This window comes from Mustela erminea, chromosome 6 (assembly GCF_009829155.1).
Source record: "Mustela erminea isolate mMusErm1 chromosome 6, mMusErm1.Pri, whole genome shotgun sequence".
Taxonomy (NCBI): Eukaryota; Metazoa; Chordata; class Mammalia; order Carnivora; family Mustelidae; genus Mustela; species Mustela erminea.
The window spans coordinates 92,688,964-92,707,388 of record NC_045619.1 but is presented as its reverse complement, the minus strand read 5'-3'; the positions used below and the strand labels follow the sequence as shown (position 1 = coordinate 92,707,388).

At 46.6% G+C, this 18,425-nt stretch overlaps 1 protein-coding gene across 5 annotated transcripts in view; it reads left to right on the top strand.

The window, feature by feature from the left end:
* Window positions 1-16,692, top strand: part of RNF41 (ring finger protein 41) — a 30,629-nt gene extending 13,937 nt beyond the window's left edge. For 3 of the 5 annotated variants that reach the window (XM_032348615.1, XM_032348613.1, XM_032348614.1), the window contains 5 exons: window positions 7,092-7,204; window positions 11,225-11,496; window positions 12,299-12,434; window positions 12,921-13,024; window positions 13,837-16,692. In XM_032348615.1, coding sequence (XP_032204506.1) covers window positions 7,115-7,204; window positions 11,225-11,496; window positions 12,299-12,434; window positions 12,921-13,024; window positions 13,837-14,188 — 954 coding nt within the window. In that variant the 5' untranslated portion in view covers window positions 7,092-7,114 and the 3' untranslated portion in view covers window positions 14,189-16,692. Of the gene's footprint in view, window positions 1-7,091; window positions 7,205-10,190; window positions 10,208-11,224; window positions 11,497-12,298; window positions 12,435-12,920; window positions 13,025-13,836 lie in introns of those variants that run through there. The other 2 variants (XM_032348617.1, XM_032348616.1) reach the window with 2 other exon arrangements.
* The last annotated feature ends 1,733 nt before the right edge of the window (window positions 16,693-18,425 follow it).

Genomic DNA, 18,425 nt, shown 5'->3' with positions numbered 1-18,425 from the left:
TTCTCATTATACTGGCTGTATTCTTAAAAAATTCAGGGTGGGGCACCTGGGTGGCTCACTGGGTGGAGCCTCTGCTTTTGGCTCAGGTCCTGATCCCAGGGTCATGGGATTAAGCCCTGTGTTGGGCTCCACAGGTAGCCCGCTTCTCCCTTTTCCTCTGCCTGCTGCTCCCCCTGCTTGAGCACTCTCTCTGTCAAATAGATGAATCTTTAAAACATAAATTTTTTTTTAAAAAATCAAGATCATGAAAGACCCAAAAGTGTTAATAATTTCTTCAGATTAAAAGAATTTAAAGGGGCACCTGGATTAAGCCTCTCCTCAGCTCAGGTCAAGATCTCAGGGTCCTGGGATCGAGTGCCGCATTGGGTTCTCTGCCTAGCAGGAAGCCTGCTTCCCCCTCTCTCTCTACCTGCCTCTCTGGCTACTTGTGACCTCTCTTTCAGTCAAATAAATAAATAAAAATTTTAAAAGATTTTATTTATTTATTGGACAGAGATTACAAGTAGGCAGAGAGGCAGGCAGGGGGGGGGGGGGAGCAGGCTCCCAGCCAAGCAGAGAGCGCGATATGGGGGCTCGATCGCAGGGCACTGGAATCGTGATCTGAGCTGAAGGCAGAGGCTTTAACCCACTGAGCCACCCAGGTGCCCCTAAAAAAAAAAAAAAAAAAAAATAGGGGCGCCAGGGTGACTCAGTGGGTTAAAGCCTCTGCCTTCAGCTCAGGTCATGATCTCAGGGTCCTAGGATGGAGCCCCTCATGGGGGAGAGGCTCTGCTCAGTGGGGAGCCTGGTTCCCCACTCTCTCTCTCTACTTGCCTCTCTGCCCACTTATGATCTCTGTCTGTCAAGTAAATAAAATCTTTAAATAAATAAATAAAGGCGCTCCTGGGTGGCTCAGTCAGTTGAGTGATTTCGGCTCAGGTCATGATTTCTGGGTCAGGATCATGAGATTGAGCCCTGCATGCAGAGTCCATGCTCAGTGGGGAGTCCGGTTGATATTCTCTCCCTCTGCCCCTCTCCCCTGTTTCCACATGCGCTCTCTCAAGTAAATAAAATCTTAAAATAAGTTGAAAGAAGCTTGGCAACTCAGTGCAATACATAGTCTTGAATGTTCTTTTGCTGAAAGAGGTTATTGTGACAAGTGGCAAAATTGGAAGAGGTTTTGTAAATAACAGTATCCTGTCAATGTTAATATCCTGATTTCTCTAATTTTACTATCATATAAGAGAATTTTATTGTGGTGGTTTTTTTTGTTTTTGTTTTTTTAAAGATCTTATTTATTTGACAGGGCAGAGGGAGAGAGCAAGCACAAGCAGGGGGAGCGGCAGGCAGAGGGAGAGAAGCAGGCTCCCCATTGAGCAAGGAGCTCAATGTGGGACTCAGTCCTAGGACTCTGGGATCATGACCCAAGGTGAAGGCAGACAGATGCTTAACCGACTGAGCCATCCAGGCACCCCAGAGAGTGTTCTTTTTAGGAAATACACAGTAAAAAAGTTCAGGGATAAAGGCATCCAGGGGGCGCCTGGGTGGCTCAGTGGGTTAGGCCTCTGCCTTCGGCTCGGGTCATGATCCCGGGGTCCTGGGATCGATCCCCTCATCGGGCTCTCTGCTCAGCAGGTAGCCTGTTTCCTTTCCTCTCTTTCTGCCTGCCTCTCTGCCTACTTGTGATCTCTGTCTGTCAAATAAATAAAATCTTTAAAAAAAAAAAAAAGGCATCCAGGATATAATTTACTCTCAAGCAGCTCAGAAAATTTTTTGTCTATTCATGTATATCAAGAGGGATTATAAAAGATGCGGTAAAATGTTAACATTTACGGAATCTAGATGAAAGGTATATGGGTTCTTTTTACTATTTGTGGAACTTTTCAGAAAGTCTGAAATTGTCAAAATAAAAGTTGGGTTTTTTTTTTTTTTTTTTTAAAGATTGTGGTTATTTGAGAGTGAGCAAGAATGAGAGAGAGCACAAGCAGGGCAGAGGGCTGGTGGGAGAGAGAGAAGTAGACTCTGCGCTGAGCAGAGAGCTCCACAAGGGACTCAATCCCAGGTCCCTGGGATCATGACCTGAGCCGAAGGCAGATGCTTTACCAACTAAGCCACCCAGGCACCAAAAAGAAAAGATTAAAACATATAAATATATGTCAACAAAGGAAATCCTTCAGGTACCTCCCATAGCTTTCAGGTTAATTCTAAGTCTGGTGAAATGTCCCAGGGCCTTCAGTGCTTGGCTCCTGCCCGCCTCTCTGCACTTCTTTCAGCATATCTCTGCACAAACTCTTAGCGACTTCTTGCTTCATGCTATTTTATCTACCTAGAAGACCCATGCCCTCCATGATGCTAGCTCATTTTTTAAACCAGTGGTTCTCAACCACGGGTGATTTAGTTCCCCAGAGGATATATGCCAATGTCTAGAGACATTTTGGGTGTCGTGATTCGAGGATTACTACCAACTTCAAGAGGGTAGAGTCCAGGGATGCTGCTAAACATTGTTCAGTGCACAGGCCAGCCCCCTACAACAAGGAACTTTCTAGCCCAAATGCCTCTAGTGCTATAGTTGTGAACCCTTGTTCTAGACATATTTTGAGAGATATTTCTGGGAAGTCTTTCTGACCATCCCTAGTCTGATCTCGAACTCCTTTTTTTTTTTTTTTAATTCAAGTTAGTTAACATATAGTGTAGTATTGGTTTCAGAAGTAGAATTTGGTGATGATCACTTACATATAACACCCAGTGCTCCTCATATCATGTGCCCTCCTTAATGCCATCACCCAGTTATCCCATCTCCTGCCCACCTCCCAGCAACCCTCAGCTTGTTTTCTGTAGTTAAGAGTCACGTATGGCTTGCCTTTCCCCTCTTTTTTTAATCTTTATTTTTCCTTCCCTTCCCCTATGCTCATCTGCTTGGTTTCTTAAATTCCACATGTGAGTGAAATCACGAGATATTTGTCTTTCTCTGACTGACTTATTTTGCTTAGCATGATACACTCTAGTTTGATCCACATCATTGCAGATGGCAAGTTTTCATTCTTTTCGATGGTAGAACTCCCTCTTTGTTCCTCTAGTATCTTGTGCTTTCTCCTCCTCTTCACTTACCTCACAGCAACTAGGTTTTATTAGGCTTATTGATGTATAGATAGTACTCAGTAAATGTCTATTAAGTGAATACTATGTAGATTGTTTTACAGTATGGTTTTTGGCTAAACAGGTTTAAGATTAAAGAAAAACATTGCTCTTAATTTATCCTTCACTGTCCGACTTCTGATATTAATATGCTATTTCTTTGCTATTGTAGAAGCCAGGATTCTTCTGGCTGTAAGGTAGAGAAACCCAACTCAAAGTAACATAAACAAGAAGAGGATACTACGGGGCGCCTGGGTGGCTCAGTGGGTTAAGCAGCTGCCTTCGGCTCAGGTCATGATCTCAGGGTCCTGGATCGAGTCCCGCATCGGGCTCTCTGCTCCGCAGGGAGCCTGCTTCCCTCTCTCTCTCTCTCTGCCTGCCTCTCCATCTACTTGTGATTTCTCTCTGTCAAATAAATAAATAAAATCTTTAAAAAAAAAAAAAAAAAAAGAAGAGGATACTACGATGTTTCACAGAAACCAAAGACAGGAAGGCCTTGGGAACAAACTAGGTACTTGAAGCCTCAGGACTCTTTCCAGCTCTTATCTGAGCCTTTCTCACAGTCTCTGTTCCAAGCTTTTCTTTCCATCTGTAGATTTTTGTCTTCCTCAGTCCATATGACAACCAGAGAAAGACTAACTTAATTTTCTTAGAGTTCAGCTCAAATAAATTCTCAGGGATAGGCTCCATTGGCCCCACTTGGATAGGGTAACCCTTTGTCCAATCAGCTGTAGCTTGGGGGGGAGTGCTACGTAGCACTAAGGCTCCACCAGAGCCAGACAGATGAGAGAGGAGCACAAGCCCAGGAGTGTTGCTGCAGGGGCACCAGTGCCATGGGGCCCACTGCAGCTCCTCGTAATTGCAGTACACAGACCAAAGACACCGTGGGCTACCCTTGCTCTCTTACCTCCATCCTCGTTCAGTTCAGTGAGGTGCGACAGGGAGACTCACAGGGACCTTGGTTCTGGGTTTTACATTTTATTGTGTTAGGTCTTCAGTATCACTGTTTGTGTACTCATCCTGATCCATCACTGTAGATTCAAGAGAATTATATCCTTTGCTTCCATTTTTTTCCCTATCATGTTGGCCTTGGAACAGATCAGAGGTCTGAGGGGAGACACGTACATGGTAGGTACCCTCTCCCCACCCCATTTTATATGTGATATAGTCTGGCCAAGGTGGTAGACAGTGACAGTTTCAGAGGGGTTGTTTATAAGCTTTAGGCCCTAAAAAAGGAGGAACAAGTGTATAGAGAAATGGCAGTGATAGAGGTCAATATAAATGAAGCAGTGTCATGGGGTGTCATTGTTCCTGTATAAAATGGATAGAGGAATTTCTTGTACCCGTTAGCCTTGTTAGCCGTTACTGAATTATTTTTGTTTTGTTGGGTTTGGCTTGGGTTTTTTTTGTTCGGTTGTTTTTTGTTTTTTAAGTAATTCCACACCCACTGTGGGGCTCATACTCCACAACTCTGAGATCAGCAATCGCATACTCTACCAACTGAACAGGCCAGGCGTCCCCAGCATTTTTCTCAGTTGAAAGAGATAAAAACCCAGCTCAAACTAGCCTACACAGAATAGGGAATTTGTTGGCTCATGTAACTGTGTTCAGAAGGTGATTGTGGCTTCAGGCATGGGGGAGTGCAGGACCTCAAATGATCTCATCTGAATTCTCTCAGCTCTCCTTGCTTGCTTGCTTGCTTTTCTTAAGATTTTATTTTTCATTTGACAGAGAGAGGGAGAGGAAAAGCAGGAGAAGTGGGAGAGGGAGAAGCAGGCTCCCCACTGAGCAGGGAGCCCCACGTGGGGTCCAATCCAAGGACATTGGGATCATGACCTGAGCTGAAGACAGACACTTAACCGACTGAACCACCCAGGCGCCGCTCAGCTCTGCTTTCTTCATTATTGCCTTCATTCTATAAATAGACCCTCCTCATTAATGGCAGAAATGATCTCTGACCACTCTGGGTTATACATTCTACCAGCTATGCAGTCCTCAGGGAAAGACACCCTTGAGAGCTCCACAGAAGTGCCAGGCATCACTCTCACTGTCCACAAGGAGGATCCACAAGGAGGCAGGCTGTGATTCCTAAATGAAAACCAGTTCTATTTACAGAAAATGGGATGTTAGGTGAAATAGGAGATTATATGCTCTCACTGCTGGAAGCTCCTACTGAAAGCAGCATATGAATGCACCAAACATTTTAGTGACATGTAAGAACTCTGCTTGGTGCTACATTGGATGTAGAACCTAAGTTTCGGCTCTTAAGGAATTTTTATTTTTAGTTATTGTTTGTTTGTTTTTAAGTTTTAATTTTATTCATTTTAAGTAATCTCTACACCCAACGTGGGGCTCAGACTCATGACCCTGAGAACAAGAGTCACGTGCTCTGAGGCAGCCAGGCGCCCCTGCTCTTAAGGAATTTTTAATCAAGTAGTAGAAATTAAACATGCATATAAATAGTGATTACTATTGTATGTTGAGTGTCTGCTATGGGCCAGTAGGCACTTTGCTAAATGTGTTTGTTTTGTTAAGATTTATTTATATATTTTAAAGAGAGCATGTGCTGCTGGAGGTTGGGGCAAAGGGAAAGAGGGAAGAAGAGAAGCAGATTTCCTCCTGAGCTTAGAGGCCACCGCAAGGCTTGATCTCATGACCCGAGACAACGACCTGAACTGAAATCAAGAGTTGGGCCCTCACATGACTGAGCCAACCAAGCGGCCCTCAATGTTTTATATACATCATCTCTTTGTGGATAACTCTGTGAAAGTCACTTCTGTTATTATTTATACCCATTTTATCTATTTAAAAAAATAAATAGACTTAGGGAGTTCATATAGCCTGCCCAAGGTCACATGCCTAGTGAATAGCAGCCGATTAATCCAGTCACTTGACTCAATCCAGTGCTGTACTTCAGCTTGCACTGACCTCGTGAGGTCATTCTGCGTCCCGTTCTTTTTGCCCTTTTGAGTCAGACAGTGTGATTCTAAATTGCCGAGAACCCTCTTACTTATTTCGTCTTTTCTAGGACATCACAACTGATGGCTGGTCTGTGGTGTGGCTGTCCTTGTATTAGGTGCTCATCCTCAATGCAGCTAGCCCACCAGTTGGAAATCCACAGTAGGGTTTCAGTCACCGTTCAGTGACTTCTTTGGGTTTAACCCTTAGAAAGCCTGAAGAGGAGGCATGGCAACCTCCCTGCTCTTTGAATCCTTTCTCTCCTGAACCTCCCTTCTTTATCTTCATCACCACCACCTAACTTCAGACTATCTCTGTCTCTCTCCTGCCTACACGTTCTTCCTGTTTCCAATCTCACCCGTGTTGACAGAGTGAAGAGTACTTTCATTGCATCATTCCTTTGAAGTCTTTCAGTGGTTTCCCATAGCCTTCAGGATAAAGCCCAAACTCCTTACATAAGACTTCTCGTGGCCTGGCCCTTGCTTGCCTCTCTAGCCTTGTATCTAGACACACCCTCCTTTGGATCCTTCAGATCAGCCATTTTCTGAATGCCGTTTTCTGAACCACTCAGAGTTCCCTGAATCCATCATATGTCCTCTTGCTTCTGGGCTTTGGAATGTGCAATTTCATGTTCTTACAGCCTTAATGCTGATGCCCTTACCTGCCCCCATCCCCAACACTAGCTACTCTTGCTTGTCCTTTGATGACACCTGCTCCCATAAAACTTCCCAAAATCACCCTTTCCTTCCAGCCAGGGTTAGGTATCCACGTTTTTTGCCCTTATAATGCCCTGTCAAGGCATTTGTCATTTCATATTTTAAATGTATGCTTATTTATTATCTTCTCCCATTAGATTAAGTTTCTTGAGTCAGATTTCACCTCCCCATATGACTGGCACATAGTAGGTGCTCAGTAAATAATTGTTGAACAAATGAATGGATCTTGACAGTAAGTGCAAATTGGCACACGTTTCTGGCTTCTTTTGAACTGGCTTTTCCCCCCTCTCTTGCTCCTTCCAGGTCCTGGGTTTCAGTGATGAGACATGGGGTATGATGTAACCCGTTTCCAGGGGGATGTTGACGAAGACCTTATCTGTCCTATTTGCAGTGGGGTCTTGGAGGAGCCAGTCCAGGTGAGTTGGTCTGATGGCAGTTTTGGTGGGGGCCCTAGACAGTGGCGCTAATAGAAAATATAGGCAATGGGACCAATGGGGAAGGCACTGTGTTCTGGCTCCCCTCCCCTGATCCCCTTGACAGCCACATGGACAGAGACTAGAGGTTTGGTACAGAGGAGCAGTGACGGCTATGAAAGGAACAGGACCTTCCAGAGTCTGTCTAGAGGCAGATGCCACAGAAGTCCAGTGCTCCAGATTTTTCCGAGGCCGGACTGAGATTTTTCCACTTGTACATTGGTCAGAAATTTTTTTCTGTCTTCTGACAGTAGCTCAGGAACTTCCTTTCCTCTGCCGGGGCTCTGACTAGGTTCCATCTTCCTAGCTATGAGTGAACTTCTGGATTTTCCCGATAAGTTCTCTCTCAAGATAATGTCATGTTTTACTTAATCAGCCGGTTTGCCTGCAGGCCTTTTCAGCCTACTTACTAAGTAACAGGGAGTGGGAACTGTATGTATTGTCCTATTTTCTTCCTGGGATTTATTAGAAAAACCAGTTTTTGATGCAGCCTTGTACTCTGCATTTTGATATGAAAGCTGCCCCCTTCACTAGGTCATTTCTCTACAAGCCTTGCCAGACCAGAGTCTGTCTTCCTGGGGCAAGTATGAGGAGAAACTCCTGATTAACAGGCAAGTATAATGAGGGAGATGAATCCTTAGCAGTAGTATTCATGGATGTCATCCTGCATGGTTCTTATTGGCCGCCCTCTGTAAATACCAATTAATCCTCTGCCACTCCTGGCTAGCTAGACCTAATCCCATTCTCCAAACCAGGACACTAGTCAGTGAGGTCTCATGGCCCTTCCCCCACTCACTGCTTATACAGCTCCCAGGGGCTCCACTTGATCCTTTGGGTTTATTCTTTTTTTTTTTTTTTTTTAAGATTTTATTTATTTATTTGACAGAGAGAAATCACAAGCAGATGGAGAGGCAGGCAGAGAGAGAGAGAGAGAGGGAAGCAGGCTCCCTGCCGAGCAGAGAGCCCGATGCGGGACTCGATCCCAGGACCCTGAGATCATGACCTGAGCCAAAGGCAGCGGCTTAACCCACTGAGCCACCCAGGCGCCCCTTTTGGGTTTATTCTTACTCCAGTTTTCAACCACCCAAAGGAGCGCAGATGCCCAAGTTGACTGAAAATCAGACTGCATTCCAGTGGCCGCTAGCCCTGGACCTATTCCCTGCCTAGATCTTTGCAGCCTACTGCCATTAGAAGCAGATTGGCTGGATATGTAGCAAGCTCTCCTGGTGGTGTCAAGAGGTCATGGGCTGTGTCAGTTTCTTCCCTCCCCTGGCACTGTCATTTGAGGTGAGTCACGTGGGGAGAAGTCAGTGTTGGTTCGTGACATTCTAAATCAGGAGCCACACCCACTCCCCCACCCCTGCCTTCTGAGGAGCAGGTCAGGCAGACCTCAGGATGCCGGGTCAGCAGCCACATACCAAGGGTAGAAGGCACGTGCTAGGAATGCTGATTTCCCTACATCATTTTTTTTTTTTTTAAAAGTAATTTCTACCGCCAATATGGGGCTGAAACTCACAACCCTGAGATCAAGAGTTGTACTCTTCTCTGAGCCAGGCAGTTTCCCCACCTCCAACATATTTATTTAATTTTTTTTTTTAATATTTTTTATTTATTTATTTGACAGAGAGAGATCACAAGTAGGCAGAGAGGCAGGCAGAGAGAGAGAGAGAGAGAGAGGAGGAAGCAGGCTCCCTGCTGAGCAGAGAGCCCGATGCGGGACTCGATCCCAGGACTCTGAGATCATGACCTGAGCCGAAGGCAGCGGCTTAACCCACTGGGCCACCCAGGCGCCCATATTTATTTAATTTTTGAATAGGCAGTAAATTCAAATGGTTCAGAAATCAAAACAGTATAAAAAGGCATACACTCCCCATCCTCGTCCCAGCCCATGTAATCCCTACCACCCTGACAGTTAACTCTTTGTATTAGTTTATTTGTCCAACTTTTCTTACACAGAACATAGCACATTCTGTATATTTTTGTAGGGGTGGCAGGATTCGATGGGCTGGTCATGAGGGACGTGACAGTTGGGATGAGATCTGAATAATAAGGGGACATTCATGCTGAAATTTAGAGGAAGAGCATTTCAGGCAAAGAGGAGCAGCAAAAGTGAAGATCCTGGGGCAGAAGTGATCTGGATGTAAACAAAGCATAGAAAGGAGGCCAGAATGGCCTGAACACAGTGCTGGGAGCGTGGTGTGAGGTGAGGAGAGGTCAGAGGCATAGGGCCAGATCTAGCAGAATTTTATAGGTCCTGAGTGGGAGTTTGGATTTATTTTAAGCACAATGAGAAACCATTGTAAAGTTTTAAGCAGGGGAGTGATAAGATCTAGTTTTCATTTTGAGGTGATCACTCTGACTGATGAAGGTAGCCTGAATTACAAAGCGGTGAGGTAGAAGTAGGGAGGCCAACCAGAAGACATACTCAATAATGAAGGTGAGAGATGATAGCTTGAACTGGGTTAGTGGCAGGACAGATGGGGAAAAGTGGACAAATTTAGGGGTTTTTTTTTGGAGATAGGGTCTGTAAAGATTTTGAAAAGACTCAGATATGTCTTTGAGTGAAAAATAAAAGTCTACTGACAGTTGGATTAGTGACATTGAGAATGAGTTCTTCCCCCCCCCCCCAAGATGTTATTTTGACAGAGGGGGAGAGAGAACACACAAGGCAAGGGGTGGGGGCAGCAGGCAGAAGGAGAGGGAGAAGCAGGGTCCCCGCTAAGTGGAGTGTTCTATATGGGCCTTGATCCCAGGACCCGGGGATCATGACCTGAGCCAAAAGCAGACACTTTTTTTTTTTTTTTTTTTAACGATTTTATTTATTTTTTTGACAGACAGAGATCACAAGTAGGCAGAGAGGCAGGCAGAGAGGAGGAAGCAGGCTCCCCGCTGAGCAGAGAGCTCGATGCAGGGCTCGATCCCAGGATCCTGGGAACATGACCTGAGGTAAAGGCAGAGGTTCCAACCCATTGAGCCACCCAGGTGCCCCCAAAAGCAGACACTTAACTGACTGAGCCACCCAGGTGCCCTGAGAATGACTTCTTCCAAGGTCTTTCTACGTTTCCAGTCTTTGGTGTCTGTGAGCATCTTGAAGGCAAAACCTGTCTTTTGTATCTTAAGCACCGAGCAGAGTATTTGGGACATGGCATGCCATTTATTCATCAACTAAGTGCCTGCTGTGTTTGTCCCATGCAGATGGTGTCTCCACAGAAGCCTGGGAATCCTCTAACTTTGAGGGATTAATTTCAGAGTTTATCTGAGTTATCAAGAAAGTAAGCTGAAATACCATCTTTATGAGACTGAAAAGAATGTAATTCTGTGAGAAAATGACCCTATTTTGGAGGCTAGTCCTTCCCATTAGGATTCAGGGCAATGCCTCAGATCAACCCTCACAAGATAGGAACTTGGGCCCCTACAGAGAGGACTCGTAACCTCTCACCAGGAGTTCCAGTCTTTTGTTTTGTTTTGCTTTGCTTTCTTACATTGTATTTCTGCACTAAATCTCTTCCCTGTGTCCTCTCCACACATCCTTCCAGACCCATATCAAATTATGTCCTCTACCATAAATACCTGCCCTGACTGACCTAGCCTAGAAAGATCTCATCCTCCTCTGGACTTTGGCAGTTACTGTGTATGCAATCCAGTCGGCAATTAATAATCAACTGCCTCATGTCATCTCTCCTATTGTCCTGGAATATTATTTATACCTCTTATTGTTATATAACTTTGTACTTGTTTGTCTTATGTCACAATCCATTTGGAATCCTGAGCACAGGAAATCTGTCTGAAGCCTGTCCTACACAGTGCCTTGACTATGGCACATCTGTACTTTTCTGTGCCCCCCGGGGACCTGTGGTCCTGGCAGCTGCTCAGGAGCTTGAGTGGCTTTGTGGACTTATCATACTCAGGCTCTTAGCTCCGGCTAATTCTCTTGTGCCCCTTTTGCCCTGCTCTTCCTTCTAGGCACCTCATTGTGAGCATGCCTTCTGCAATGCCTGCATCACCCAATGGTTCTCTCAGCAGCAGACGTGTCCGGTGGACCGTAGCGTTGTGACGGTCGCCCACCTGCGCCCAGTACCTCGGATCATGCGGAACATGTTGTCAAAGCTGCAGATCGCCTGCGACAACGCTGTGTTTGGCTGTAGTGCTGTTGTCCGGCTTGACAACCTCATGTCTCACCTCAGTGACTGTGAGCACAACCCCAAACGGCCTGTGACCTGTGAGCAGGGCTGCGGGTGAGATTGCTTCCCTTCCTCTGCCCCACACAGTTAAGGGCCTTCCGGTTTATGACCTCCCCCCACCCCGCCACCAACCACACTCCCCGTCCCCACTCGCCGTCTCCAGATCCCCTGCCCACCAGCTCAGGTCTCCTCTGAATGTACGCAAGGAGTGTCCTTGGCCTCCCTGGCTCCCTGCCCCAAGATCTCACTTCCGTGATGCTTTTCCAACTATGATCTTTGCGCTCTTGCTTTAATAAAGGGAAGGAGGCAACAATTCCCAGTCAGTGTGCTAATAATAAGGACTGATTTCCTTTATTCTTCCCTGTCAGCCCAGTACCCCCTTTCTCTTTTTCAGATTGACTGCTCTAATTTCTAGGCTTCTCATATTTCCTCCTGCCATGTTTTTGTTTTTGTTTTCCCTTTCTTTGGAGTGTGAAGTATTTGATTAAATGCTGCTAGCTGAGGCCGTGAATCTAGGGCTTCTCAGGGAAGTATTTGATTAAATGCTGCTAGCTGAGGCCGTGAATCTAGGGCTTCTCAGGAGGAATGAGTGTACCGGCAGAATCTGTAGGAAGATAGGAGAGCCATGTAGTAGATAAAGCACTGTCTTAGAAAGGGAAAGAGGCCCAGAAGAAGTAGAGAGCAAAGGAGTACGGGGTGGGAACGGGGAGCAGAGCTGGGGAAAAGGAAGCGAAGGGAATGAGAGGAAGGCCTGCATATTCGAAATCTGGGCTAGGAGAAAGCCCTCTCATCAATTTCCTGCCTTTGTCTACATGTCCCATTGAATGCTCCCGTTCTGCTTTTCTCTGGGTGGCAGGCTGGAGATGCCCAAAGATGAGCTGCCAAATCACAACTGCATTAAGCACCTGCGCTCCGTGGTGCAGCAGCAGCAGACGCGCATCGCAGAGCTGGAGAAGACCTCAGCCGAGCACAAACACCAGCTGGCCGAGCAGGTGGGCTCCAGAGAACATAGGCATGAGCCTGTCCCTAATATGCAGATAAGTGCGTAAAACAGATATGTAACAGATAGGTATGTGTGTGTGCGCACACACGCACGCATGCCATGCACATGTGCTGGTAACTGGGGGTGAGGTGCGCCCCTGTGAGCATGCAGGTCTGCACAGGTGTGTGTGCATCCAGGGAAGGGGATACTCTGCCTGTGGCCTGGGAGGGAATCAGCCTGGAGCTCTTCTCCCTTTCCTTCATCCCATCAGTGTCATTCATTCACCTAACATTTATTACATGCCTCCTCTAAGAAGGCACCCTGCTAAGCACCAGGAATAGAGCAGTGAATGAGACCGTCACATCTCCATCTTCATGAAGTTTCCAGGTCTTGGTGTTCTTCAGATCCCTCAGTCACCCTCCTTCTAAGACAGACTTCTGTCTTTGATTTGTTGTCTGCGCTAACCATCATCTCTGACTCTTCTTCGCTCCCACAGAAGCGAGATATCCAGCTGCTAAAGGCATACATGCGAGCTATCCGCAGCGTCAACCCCAACCTGCAGAACTTGGAGGAGACAATTGAATACAACGAGATCCTAGAGTGAGTGTCACTCAGGATGCGGAGTCACTTGCTCCATGTCCTTGCACCGAGCCCTGAATGGAGGAGGAGCAGGGGAGTGGCAGAAGTAGGGTAATAAGAGGGCTGGGTGGGGCCACCGATTTTCAGACATTGGGATGAAGGACAGGAACAGAGAAGAGGATAACTTTCAGCCCACTAGAGAATCTCTCATATTCTTTTGGATGGATGGAAGGGAGAGCTTACCCAAGGATGCAGTCCATCCAGATTTTAGCGAGTACCTGCAGGTACCAAGCCCTGCATTAAAGGCTGTGGAGGGCTAGGAGGGCCACGAAGAAAGAGATAGTGTCGCTGTCATCAGGTAGCTTACAATCCAAAGAGAGCGAATGCAAATCCAGGAGAGTGATCCAAAGCGCAGCATACACAAAGTCTAAAATCCCTTGCAGTGCTGGAGTCCTGTAAATTCTAGGTGTGAATCAATAAATGTCATGCAAATAGCGCCATGTGGGGCACAGAGACTGGGGCTTCAATCAGTACCCATTTGTTGAACACTTAGTTTGTGCCAGGCACCATAGGTGCTAAGTATTGGGATTTTTAAGAAAAATGACAAACTCTTCAGTTGTAGAGTTTAATCTGGTGAGTGAGTGACAAGTAGTGACTCACATGGGACCAACCAGGGGAAGAGATAGAGTTTCTGAACCAGTGATGGAAAAAGGAAAATGGAAGATCAGGGTTAGGCCGAGTGCAGAGCGGGTGGTCCTTTCTATTAGGAGAGAAAGCCTAGTGCAGAGAAGGGGAATGAGCTGGAGTGACCGTCTCCCACCCTGTCCACACAGGTGGGTGAACTCCCTGCAGCCCGCAAGAGTGACCCGCTGGGGAGGGATGATCTCGACCCCAGATGCTGTACTCCAGGCTGTAATCAAGCGCTCCCTGGTGGAGAGTGGCTGTCCCGCCTCTATCGTCAACGAGCTGATTGAAAATGCCCATGAGCGGAGCTGGCCGCAGGGTCTGGCCACCCTAGAGACAAGACAGATGAACCGGCGCTACTATGAGAACTATGTGGCCAAGCGCATCCCTGGCAAGCAGGCTGTCGTTGTGATGGCCTGTGAGAACCAGCACATGGGTGACGACATGGTGCAGGAGCCGGGCCTTGTCATGATCTTTGCGCATGGCGTGGAAGAGATATAGGAGATCTCCATGGGCTAGCAGGAAGAGATGGAGACCAGAAGACCCATCACTCCAGCAGCCGGCCTCTGAGCCCTCCCTCCTATCCACAGTATAGTGGCCTACATGTGGGCCGCACCGTTTCCCTGTTCTTCTGGCACTGAAGGGCCCAGGGCATTCTGCTCAGCCTTTCAGGTGGGAAACCCAGATTTCTTCCTTTTGCTTAATTTCTTCCCCTAAGATGTCTGTAAATTTTTAGTCAGTTTGGGAAAAGTCCCCACCTCTATATCTCTTTTCCTGCCCAGGGTCCCTGGTTCTAGGTATTTTTAGAAAGCACAAAGAATTCCTTTTCTCTAGAGGATCAGGGCAGAGTGAGGACTACCTGATTGTTCCCCCTCCTCCAAAACCAGGGAATCGGAGTGGGCAGGCCTGTTGACACTAAACAGCATGAGAGGGCAGCTCTGGGGAGCAGACATCCCGAAGAAATGGTAAGGGTGGAATCGAAACCCTAGAAATATGCAGTAAGGCCAGTAACTGGCTCTGAGACCAGGAACTGATGGCCCTTACGGGAAGACTGGACCTCTGTGCCAAGCAATACCCTGTCCAGCCCACCTGCCGGGCGCAGGCTCCTGCTGGTTCTGCAGGTGTGCAGGCTGGGATGCCGGAATTTTCCAGATGAGCTCTGCTTTCCTACGTTTTCTCAATGTTAGGGAATGACTGGGTTGGGGGTAGGGGATTAGTCTGTTGGGGTGGATGTGCCCAATAAGCAGCAGCTCTCTGGCTTTTGCTGAAATCAGGTAGGCACTGCCTACTTGATAATAGTTCCATTGGACCCCTCTCTAGCCCTGTGATTCTAACCAGTTATTTTGATAATTCCTTAGTTCGTATTTCCTTCCCTCCCCTTTATTTTTTTTAAAGAATGGCCTGGTTATGGCTACCCCACTTTTCCAGCCCAGCCACATTGTTGGCAATCTAATTTATTTACTTTTTTTTTTTTTAAGAAAGGAAAAAGAAAAAAAAATTAACAAAGCTTAAAACTTTCTTTTTGATGTTCCTGTTTTGGGGATTCTGGATAGGGTGGGCCAGGGGTGGGGGATCTGTTTTATATTTTTCCTTTTCAGCACAACCTTTGGCTTTAATATAGGAAGGGCCAAGGGAGTCCTCGGCTGAACCTTTCTGCCCCAACCCGCCATAACCCCATCTGAGACAAGGCGCTTCCTCTATTCCAGTGATGGGTACGACAGTCCAGCATCGATGCCTGTGCCCTCTGGAGAACTTTGCTCCCAGCCCTTCCATGGGTCTCCTTGCTAACCTCTGTATTTATAGAGTATTAATTTTGAAGACATTTCTACCCCCCCACCCCTGGTTTCCTTGGAGATCCAGAACTGGGTTCTAAGCTGCGCCAGGCAAGATGGGAAAGACGTGATGTCTCTTTGCCTCTGAGTACAGGCTGTGCTCTGGCCTCGCCCATGCCCTCTAAGGACTTTAGCTCCATCTTTGGCTACCTGGACATTCCTTAATCCCTAGGGTGGCTGGTAGAGGAAGAGAAAGGAAGGGATAGAGGGTGTGAGTATTTTAATAAGCAGGTGGGAGGGGGGTTGAAGAGATAGGGCCATATAATAGCTGCTTCTTTCTCTGGAGTCTTATTCCAGGCCAGTTTGCTATGGGCCTGGGGAGTTGGGACATGGCTTCACTGGGAATGGGGTGGGGTGAGGGTTACAGCTTGAAGGGAGTAGGGAAGCTCCAGGACCTTGTGCTCAGGAATTTGAAATCGCTGCTATACTTAGTCTGGTTACTACATTTCTTCCGCTCCCCTCTGCCCTCACCTGCCTTACCAAGGCCCATACCCTCCTGTTGTCACCCTGAGACGGAACCAGGAAGCTCAGTTAAGGCTTCCCTCCCCTTGCACTAGTGTCTCTGCGGGTTGCTGGTTGTGTTATATGTGCTGTTCCATGATGTTGACTGCACTACTAATAAACCTTTTACTCAACTCTCAATTCTTAATCCAACATCACTCTCTTTCTCGTGAAGCTTTCTCCTCTGCTTTGGCCTTTCTCTCACCTTATTTCTTGCTTTATAACGTATCCTTGTCTTAGAACTAAGCTCTGTTTTAGCAGGATGTCTGTCTGGGAGTGGGCATCTCATTTTTTTGCCCTTTGTGACCTCCTATCACCCTCCCTCCTGTCTCCTGTTCTGTAGTAGTCGACATGTGTTCTTCCCAGCATTTGCCTTTGCCCCAAATTCCATGTCTTCCCCTAAGGGCTCCTGGAATTTTAGGACAGTTTCTACAGAAGATATGCATACACCCTTCTCCCTTGTCCCACAAGCACCTTTGTTGTGGAATCTGGGATTCCATTACCCAGCGTCTCCAAAGCAAGAAAGGAAACAAGAGGCAGGGGGTGACTGTACTGTTCTGGTTGTCAAGTCTCGATGAAGCCTGACCCAGGCGTTTGCTGCCACCTTCTCCTCGGTCTTGAGAAAAAGGAAATCCTTCCCCCCAGTAGTATATTTTAAATTTGTTGATCGTTTATGATGCACTTAATGTACATCCATTAGCTCTCTAGGTACTCTAGTGAGGCTAAAAAGCAAAAGGGTGCAAGGACATCCCTGAGCCCACGGCATCTGTTACACTCGCGTGCACACGAGGTCTGATGCTTTATGGTGAACACGTCACACGGTGGAGCGGCAGAGGCGACACTCGGGCTATCTAGTGGATATACAGTATCTAGAGAGATGAGGAGTGCTCTTGTTTTGCCTGATGCTCCTTCAAAATTACTTTCAGGACCTGCTGCTTGTTCTTTTGAGTGTCACAAAGGGTGCTGGATCTTTCTTTTGGGGTAGATTTGGTTTGGGGGAGCAATATTCACTGGATATATTGTGCAAGGAACTCAGGTGGGGATGGGTTTCATGTAGCACAGTGGCACCGGCTTTGAAAGCACTTCCTCCACAAGGGAGATAAATATATGATAGAATAAGATGTAATCAATGTGGTAAGTAGATCTGCAAGCATTATGTGAACAGAGGGAAGGGAAAGGCACTAACTCAGATGGGTACCAGGAAACACGTTTCTGAGACTTATCTGTTCTGGATCAGAGGTTGGCACACTGGAGCTTGCGTCCTGCTCCCTGCTTTTGTAAAAATGTTTTACTAGAACACAGCTATGCCCATTTGCTTATGTGTTATCTGGGGCTACTTTTAGATCACAGCAGCAGAGCAGAGTAGTTCCACAGAACTATGACCCACAAAGCCTAAAATACTTGCTGCTTGGCTGTGTAGAAACTTTGCCAGTCTGTTCTAGACTTTGAAGGCCAGAAGAATGGGCAGGAGTATGAAGGTTGGTTTCAATTTTTTACCTCGGTACTTTAATTTGAAGAATCAACATTTTCTACATTACTACAATAACAAATTCTTAAAATTAATATGTACATTTCTCCAGTTGTCTCAAGAAAAGTACTTTTATTTATTTAATTTAATTTAATTTATTTATTTGAGAGAGAGCACACAAGCAGAGGGAGAGAGGAAGAAGCAGGGTTCCCACAGAGTAGGGAGTCTGATGTGGGACTCGATCTCAGGACCCTGAGATCATGACGTGAGCAGGCACTTAACTGACTGAGCCACCTAGTTACACAAGAAAAGTACTTTTAGAGCTAATTTTTGTCCAGCCCTGGATCCAATCCAGGAAGCATGCATTACACCAAGTTATGTGTCTTAACTATCTTTTATACCTTTATTTTTATTTTTTAAAGCTTTTTATTTATTAGCATGCATAAGCAGAGGGTGAAGTAGGCTTCCCACTAAGTGTGGAGCCTGATTCAGGGCTTGATCCCAGGACCCTGGGATCATGACCTGAGCCGAAGGCAGATGCTTAATGACCAAGGCACCCATATACTTTTTTTTTTTTTAAGATTTTATTTATTCATTTGACACAGAGAGATCACAAGTAGGCAGAGAGGCAGGCAGAGAGAGAGAGAGAGGAGGAAGCAGGCTCCCCGCGGAGCAGAGAACCCGATGCGGGACTTGATCCCAGGACCCTGAGATCATGACCTGAGCCGAAGGCAGCGGCTTAACCCACTGAGCCACCCAGGCGCCCACCCATATACTTTTTATTAAAGATTTTATTTGAGAGCATAAGTGGGGAGGAGATGAAGCAGTCTCCCCACTGAGCAGAGAGCCGGATGTGGGACTAGATCCCAGGACTCTGGGACCATGACCTGAACCAAAGGCAGACCCAACCAACTGAGCCACCCAGGCGCCCCACTCT